The sequence below is a fragment of the Triticum dicoccoides genome, chromosome 4A, assembly GCF_002162155.2.
Source record: "Triticum dicoccoides isolate Atlit2015 ecotype Zavitan chromosome 4A, WEW_v2.0, whole genome shotgun sequence".
NCBI lineage: Eukaryota > Viridiplantae > Streptophyta > Magnoliopsida > Poales > Poaceae > Triticum > Triticum dicoccoides.
The window spans coordinates 616,707,354-616,716,073 of NC_041386.1; the positions used below are offsets into that span (position 1 = coordinate 616,707,354).

Below are 8,720 nucleotides of genomic sequence, written 5' to 3' on the forward strand. Positions count from 1 at the left end.
CCCCAAGTCCCACACTCCGGACAGCAATAATCCCTCCCACGCACATCCGCCTCCCCACCTCGCCACCGTTGACCGCCGCCGCTCTCTCTTTCCCCCTCCCCCCACGGCCGAGCACCGCCTTCCGCGCACGTCTGAAAGCGTTTTAGCTGGGGAGCATTACCGCCGGGAAGGTGCTTGTTCTCTCTCACTGATTTTCTCCATATCGCTAGTTCTACAGTGTTTCGCTGATATTTTGCACATCTGAAATTCTGAATGCGGTGATATATTTTGCACTTATTTTGGCTTTGGCTTAGAGAGATCTATGGAGGCTCCGGTCTGTGCGTTGGTGGATGCCATGTCCAAGCTCCCCGCGAAGCTTCACGGGCTACTGCGTCGTCACGGTCACATGTTGCCCAGGGGAGCGGAGGACGAGATCCCTCTCATCATCCAAGATCTCGACAAGATAATGGCCATCCTCCAGGACCACGACCGCCCGACGGTGGAGGACGGTACCATGATGATTGGGTGCTTGATGAAGGAGGCGCGCGAGCTGTCGTACGACATCGATGACTGCATCGACCAGTACGAGCAGGCCGCCGCCGCCGCCGCCGCCGCCGCCGCGGGTTCCAGGAGCATCTCCGCCCGCATCCCTCGCCGCAGGAACTCTCGCCGCGGCAGCAAGACCACTAGGCTTCCGGAGAAACTGAAGCGGCGCCTATGGATGGCTAACAAAATCAGAGAGTTCAGCGTGCGCTCGCAGGAGGCGCTTGGGCGATACAGCTTGTTTAGCCGTGATGGTGTCGGTGCTGCTGCTTCTAGATGTGATACGTCTTTTGGCTTTTGGCATCTGCGTGGGGAGCATGCCAACCACCTTGTTGGTATCGATGGCCCTATGAACACGCTCGAAGTGTGGCTGGCCAAAGGAGGAGAGCAGAAGCTCAAGTTCGTCTCCATTGTTGGATCTGGAGGAGTTGGTAAGACCACACTTGCCAGCGAGGTGTACCACAGAATCGGAGGACAATTCGAGTGCCACGCGTTTGTGCAATCATCTCAAAAGCCGGATATCAGGAGGCTTCTCATCAGCTTTCTCTCACAAATTCAACCAAATCAGCCCCCCAGCAATTGGAAAGTGCATAGCCTAATTGCCCATATAAGGGCGCATCTCCAAGATAAGAGGTAATAGTTATGCATACGCCGGGTGTGAACTACTTTCGCTTGTATCACCTTGGTGAGACAGTTAGAGTAAATTAAGACTTCTTTTATAAAAGAAGTTAATATTTCAAGGCAACCATTAATTACACATGTTAGCTAGGAAATGTAGAGTTCTGCCTGATTGAGTGCAGATAGAAAGGTAAATTTTATGAGTATGATTACACATGTTAGCTAGGAAATAATATGTTACAAGGTCATCTTATTTCATGAGTATGATTTGAGGTCATTTCTTCTTCTTTAATTATACTAGTTATGAACCTGTGCAGATAGAAAGGTAAATTTTCAAAGTACATTCATTGCATGCTATATATTGTCTTTAAGAGTATCTCTTGAAGTTCGCAATTAACAGTTATATTATGTCTATTTGATATCTGCGACAAAATTGCAAATTTATTTCTCAGGTACCTGATCGTAGTTGATGATGTATGGGCTACCACAACTTGGGATATTGTTAACTATGCTTTGCCGGATGGTAATTGTAACAGCAGAATACTAATAACGACTGAAATTGAGGACGTGGCCCTAAAATGCTGTGGTTATGATCCTAGTTATGTTTTCAAGATGAAGCCTCTTGGTGAGGATGACTCAAGAAAAATATTTTTGAGTGCAGTTGTTGCCCCTCCAGAATCCATTGAAATTTCAAACAGTATTATAAGAAAATGTGGTGGTTTGCCACTAGCAACTGTTACTATTGCCAGTCTTTTAGCAAGCCAGATGGGCAAACCTGAGCAGTGGAATTATGTAGATAAATTCTTGAGTTATGGTTTAAGGACAAATCCTACGTTACAAGGGATGCAACAAGTACTTAACCTCAGTTATAACAATCTTCCTCCGCATTTGAAGGCATGCCTGCTGTATCTCAGTATATATCAGGAGGGCCACGTAATATGGAAGGATGATTTGGCAAAGCAATGGATAGCTGAAGGTTTCATCCGTGCAACTGAAGGAAAGGACGAGGAGGAAATGTCAGGGGCCTATTTTGATGAGCTTATCAGTAGCAGAATGATCCAACCTATATATACAAGTGACACATGTGAGATTTTGTCCTGCACAGTCCACTACATGGTGGTTGATTTTGTTAAGCACAAGTCCAACGAAGAGAATTTCGTTACTGCAATCGATCATTCTCAGACAAGCAGAACACTCTCCGACAAAGTTCGTAGACTGTCTCTTCACTTTGGTAATGCAGAAGACGCCGCTCCGCCAACAAATATGAGGCTATCCCAAGTTCGAACACTAGCCTTTTTTGGGGTCATCAGTTGTCTGCCTTCCATGATAGAGTTCCGTCTTCTTCAGGTTCTAATCCTGCAATTTTGGGGTGATGATGAGAGCATCAGTTTGGACCTCACTACCATCTTGGAGCTTTTCCGGCTGAGATATTTGCAGGTCACATGTAATGTCAACTTAGAAGTACAAGCAACCAAGGTGCAAGGTCTAAAGTTTTTGGAGACACTGAAAATAGATGCAAGGGCAAGCACAGTTCCAGAAGATATCACTCATTTGCCGCACTTGCTGCACCTCATCCTTCCTGCTGACACAAATCTTCCCAATGGAATTGGCCACATGACATCGCTTCGCACATTAGGATATTTTGATATCGGCACTAACTCAATGGAAACCTTGCAGAGGCTTGGCAAGCTGACCAATCTGCAAGATCTTCAGCTAACCATACATACATTACCGTCTGAAAATCTGAAGAATAATATGCTATGCCTGGGCTCAATTCTCTGCAAACTTAGCAACCTTAAGTCTTTAACTTTGGCGCCTGTAGGTGTAGGATCCTCTTGTATAAATTGTCAGAATGTTGCTGTTGGTGAAAGAATGATCATTTCTGGTGACGACTTGAGCAACGTATCCTCACCCCAGGCTCTTCTTCAGAGGCTTAAGTTATCGTCGCGTGTTTGCATCTTCTCCAGCCTCCCGAAGTGGGTCGGACATCTCTGCAAGCTCAGCATTTTGAAGATTGGGGTCAGTGAACTGACGGGGAATGATGTTGAAGTTCTCAGGGGATTGCCAGCATTGACTGCTCTATCGTTGTATGTCTGCACAAAGCTGGCAGAGCAGATTGTCTTCAACAAGGCGGGATTCTCAGTTATCAGGTACTTCAAGTTTCAGTGTAGTGTGCCTTGGCTCAAATTTGAGGCCGGTGCAATGCCTAATCTTCGGAAGCTCAAGCTAGGTTTTAATAGCTCTGGAGTGGATCAACATGGTACTGCAGCTATCATCATCGAGCAATTGTCAGGCCTTGAAGATATATCTGCAGAAATTGGGGGTGCGGGAATTGATTGGGAGTCTGTCTTGGCGAACACCATTAGGAATCATCCTAGCAATCCTCGAATCAACATACAATTGAAGGATTGTACCTTTTATGGTCACACAAGCATGGGGACAAAACAGAAAGGCCACATGAATAAAAATGACAATAGCGGAGAAGATGAGAAGAAACAAGCTGATAGCGGGTACGATTGTTCCTTCTAAAACATATCTTGCCGCCTCCTGCTTTACTTGTATCTCGAATCATCTACATGTCTCACTACTACTATTTTGTGGCCCAAATTCCAATGACACTAAATGGTTGCTGTAATCAGGGTTTTTACGTTATCGGAGTCCTCTTCACGTCTGCATATATCAGGTAGACCATATTTCATTTTGCAGTTACTCCCTCTAACCCTTCTTATTCCAACTGACTTTTACCATATTTTTTGGCAGTTTTAATGCACAAACAATTGCATCATTTTCTGCCCAAATGCGATTCTTATGGTTTTCTTATTCATGTATTTTCCTTATGCATTTCCTCTTTTCCCTATTTGTAGCACACATAATAAAACTGCATTGTAACACAGTCAATTTGCTCAACAGCCAAGTGCTCTTGTTCATATCCTATTTCGAGCGGAGCTTTCCTCGCTGTTACTTTTTGAATTTCTTGTTTTCCTTAACAGCATAACCTGGTGCGATTTGTCCTCCCTTCGTTCTAAAGGGTTATCGGAAACTGCCATGATTTGTGTCAACATACATTTATGATTCTAGTGTAACTCATATAAGTTTGTTGTCTGGCACTAAAGTCACCTATGTTATATTCTCTCCAATATAGGGATATCTCATATAGTGAACCACCTAGAGAAATAGTACTGTGTTGACATCGCGTGTTCTTTGTTGCCACAGTCGACCCCTTGACATCTTGACAGGGAGGTCTACGCGCTGACACCTTGACATCTGACTAAAGCCACGATTACTTTTATCTTACCCTCTAGTTCCTTGTCTCTATGTAGGTTTTGATATGGAAGTGCTTCTTAAAAAAGCAATGAGCTGCTGGTTAAAGCCTTCTGAAGTACTCTACATTTTAGAGAATTATGAAAGGTTTTGGATCCCCTCGAAGACACCAAATAAGCCAGCCAGTATAGCACATCTCCTTCAATTTGAATTTGTTCTGTGTACCTGTATCTTTGCATTGATATAATAGTACTATTTCTCTAGGTGGTTCACTATTCCTTCAAAATCGCCGTCTGAATCGCTTTTTCCGGAAAGATGGCCATGAATGGCGGAAGAACAAGAATGGAGGTTTAGAGGCTCACAAACGATTGAAGGTATTTTTTTTATAAATCTCATAGTCAAGTTATTATGGTTATTTCTTGTTGTCAATTAATACAGTTAAGCCTACTGGCTCTTGTGAAACCTCTCGGCATTAGTTATTCAACTATTTCTTGTCAATAGTATAATGCACTACCGGAATCGCACCCTATGCCGATGGCCCTGGCCGTCGGGACAGGCCTATGCCGACGGCCCTCGTCGGCAACATATCCGTCGGCGTAGCCTGGGAGGCCGTCGGCATAGGTCCTATGCCGACGGTGTCCGTAAATCTATGCCGACGGCCCTGGCCGTCGGCAACGTTACCTCCAAACGGCGGCCGCCGTCAAGTCCTGGCCAACGCCTGCTCGCCACGTGTCAGGTCTATGCCGATGGCCTGGTCGTCGACTTAGTTTGAACCTATGCCGACGGCTAGGCCGTCGGCATAGACGAGCCACGTGGCGAGCAAGCGTCGCCCCTCGGGCGGGTCTATGCCGACGACCTTGCCGTCGGCATAGGTTCAGACTAAGCCGACGACCAGGCCGTCGGCATAGACCTGACATGTGGCAGCAACTGGGCTCTCCTGGGAGCAGGGCTATGCCGACGGCCTGGTCGTCGGCTTAGTTTTAAACTATGCCGAGGGCTAGGCCGTCGGCATAGACCTGCCACGTGTCAGCCACTAGGAGCTCACGGCAGCTCTATGCCGACGGCCTAGCCGTCGGCATAGTTTCTGCCTGTTTTTTTTTTCTTTTTTCTGTTTTGTTTCAGCTCAATTCATTTGAATATATACAGCATATATAAGCATCATACAACAATATATGCATCACATAATAATAAGGAGCAGCATCACACAACAAATTCATCATCACACATCATAAGAAGCATCGCAAAGCATAAACATATAAGTATCATCACCACCAAAGCATATAAGAATCTCACAAACAACAATAAGAAACATCACTAGCATATAAGTATCATCACCACCAAGACCGCCACAATGTGACCCAAAGGCTTAAGCGCCAGGACGTCGAGCACCGTGGAGGTCGTCACCGCCAAGACCGCCGAAGCCTAGGTCGTCACTGCTAGCGGCAGCGCTACCGCCTCCGCCTTCGCCTCCGCCTCCGTGGATCGGAGTGGTCGGGCTCCGTGTCTCCGGAGTGCTGCGAAGACTACCGCCAACGGTAGATCCACCTGTTCCCTGGATGTTGAAAAGACATATTAACGGGATATATGATTGTGTTGAAAGGCATGACATGCTTTGGGTGAATAGATTGGGGATGAACTAACCGGCGAGGGGCCAGCGTTCTGTGCCACAAACTCCTCAAAGCTCAGCAGCACTGGTTGTGCTGGAGGGCATTGTGCTGGAGGGAACTGAGGACACCTGCCGGCCGCCATTTCCTGAAAAGCCTGCTGCATCTGGCTATCCGTCTGCACTTGGTGTTCATAAAGCCTCTGATGCCACGCCATGGTCTCCTGGCGTGTGTACTCCAGGTAGGCCTACGGTATGACATGATGGAACTCATAAAACTACTAAATGCGGAAAATAAAGTGAGCAATGAAGATAAGAGGGAAAATACTTACAAATTGTTGCTCCTGAAAGAGGGACTGTGCACTGGTCACTGGCTGGCTCGTGCGCTGGCTCAGGCTCGGGTCGATCCGACGAAGCTGTGTGTAGGAGATACTAGGAGTGATCACAGCATCGAGAACCGCCTCCCGACCGTGCTCCTTGGGCCCCATGCTCACCACCGCCCTGTCGTCCAGAGGCGCCGCAATGGGGTCAGGTGTGTCAGGATGTAACTTCAGATACGCTTCGGAGTAGGCCTTCTTCCTCCCCGCGGTCTTCTTGCCGTAGTACTCGGGCTCGCCAGGCTTGGAGTCCTTCCGCGTATGGGCGATCTCCCACGCCTGCATGTCTGAGAGCGGCCGCTTCAGTTTCTCCTCCTGCACCACCAAACAGAGGTTAGTCATACATAAGAAAGTGATGGTAAATAGAAGAAGAAGAATGTTTAATGGGGTTAGTCATACATTAACTGCCTTGTGGAGATAGTGGTTTCGGTTTCCCTGAGCATGTACTCCCTCCGTCCCTCGGTTAGCCTTATTTTTGGTTCTCATAGCCGCCCAGGCTCCAGCCTCATCACACCAAAGATCCACCAATGCCACCCAGGACTCGTCTTTTCCATAACACCAATTTGGACACACCTACATAATAAAAGCATGTAGGTGTGTCCAAATTGGTGTTATGGAAGCATAAAGCATAAAGCATAATGTACCACAAGGTAATGAAAGCATAATGAAAGCATAATATATGAAAGCATAATGAAAAATCTTTTATACTTACTGCCAAGAACTCGGGCCTCTCCAAGGTAATGCCCATCCTCCGCGCTTCTTCCTTGGTCATCTTCACACCAAGGTACTGCATCTGGCGGGCCTTCTTCTTGCATTGGCGCAACACGATCTGGTCCGCTCTAGCCCTGTGCTCTGGAAGAACTCGATAGAATTTCTACAATCATGCATGAAACAAGAATGGAAGAAGCCATGAGTTAAATCATTCATGAAACTAGAATGGACTTGTGCTTCTGAAGAGAACTCACCCAGAAAGTAGTGATCACGGCCTTGGCATGGGTCTCATGGTCCGCGTGGAGGGCCGCTTCCCAGTGGTCCCAGCTCGTGGCCAAAACCCGACGGTCCGGCTGCCTGACTGGATCCGGACACGGAACGGTAGAGCCCTGGATCGATCACGTGGCGTAGGGCGGGGATCAATGACGTGGCAAAAACCAAGGGCCAGGCCTATGCCGACGGCCTAGCCGTTGGCATAGAAATGCTACCCGCGGGACTGGCGAATGACACGGATCGATAACGTGGCGGCGCGGCGGATCGATGACGTCGGCATAGCTATGCCGACGGCCACCGTTAGCCCGTCGGCGTAGCCTGACGCCGTCAAACTGCCATCACCGCCCGGGTAGACGGGCCCACGCTATATGCCGACGACCTGCTCTATGTCGACGGCCACCATAGGTATATTCGAAGAAACGCCGACGGCCACCGTAGGTATATTCGAAGAAACGCCGATGGCTTATCTATGCCGACGGCCCCCGTCGGCATAGATGGTTATACGCCGACGGCCTTTCTACGCCAACGGCTTTAGTTGGGCCGTTGGGGTATGCCCATATATGCCGACGGGGGCCGTCGGCATAGATTTGGCCGTCGGCAAAACAAGTTTTTCTGGTAGTGATGGCTTTTTTAAAACCTGGCACATTATTATCGTTATCTCAATACATGTTCTGTATATTTTTATGATTGAATGATATTTGTTGTTTCATTATTAATTAAAGCTAGTGAATCATTAATCAGTAAACAGTATGTTACCACTTTGTCTTAGATATGACATTTTTTATTGTCGCAGGTTGGAAATGTTGATGCTCTGAGTTGCTATTATGCCTATGGGCGGAAGAATCCATATTTCCAGAGGCGTTGTTACTGGATGCTAGAACCGTAAGATTACTTTATTGTTCTGCTAGCCAAATCTGAATTTAAACTATGGGCGAACTCTATAGAACCCCAAATTTTGGCAGAGATAACACAAAAGCACGATTCGTAGACGTTTTTCACACAAACACAGTTTATGGGGCAGAACATCCATTCTGTAGCTCTCCCTCATTTATGTTATCTTTATGCCTGTAAATAAACTAATAAAGATATGAAATAGTGTTCCATTTAACAATGGATACACCACATGTTGGATCTAGCTCAGATGGTTGAGATGGGAGCGAGTGATAACTAGTTTGATCAAACATAAATAGCACATTTCTTAGTACCTGTGCCTTCTTTTTTCCATTGCAATGTACCGGCATTGTGCTAGTATCCACTAAAGGTGACAGGTGGCACTGACCTAGCGACACTAACTAGTGATTTCCATCCATAGGTACCTTCTACCTCTCTTCTTCTGTTTTCTCTCTCTACTCTCT

General features: G+C 46.9%; 1 protein-coding gene across 1 annotated transcript in view; it reads left to right on the top strand.

Annotated features, from left to right (window-relative positions):
* Positions 1–20: 20 nt before the first annotated feature.
* The window catches only part of LOC119287380 (disease resistance protein RGA5-like), an 11,251-nt gene continuing 2,551 nt past the window's right edge, over positions 21–8,720 (top strand). The window contains exons 1-7 of the mRNA XM_037566917.1: positions 21–170; positions 294–1,155; positions 1,593–3,650; positions 3,780–3,823; positions 4,461–4,586; positions 4,666–4,775; positions 8,159–8,247. Of these exons, the coding sequence (XP_037422814.1) occupies positions 302–1,155; positions 1,593–3,650; positions 3,780–3,823; positions 4,461–4,586; positions 4,666–4,775; positions 8,159–8,247 (3,281 nt within the window). The 5' untranslated portion in view covers positions 21–170; positions 294–301. The remainder of the gene's footprint in view (positions 171–293; positions 1,156–1,592; positions 3,651–3,779; positions 3,824–4,460; positions 4,587–4,665; positions 4,776–8,158; positions 8,248–8,720) is intronic.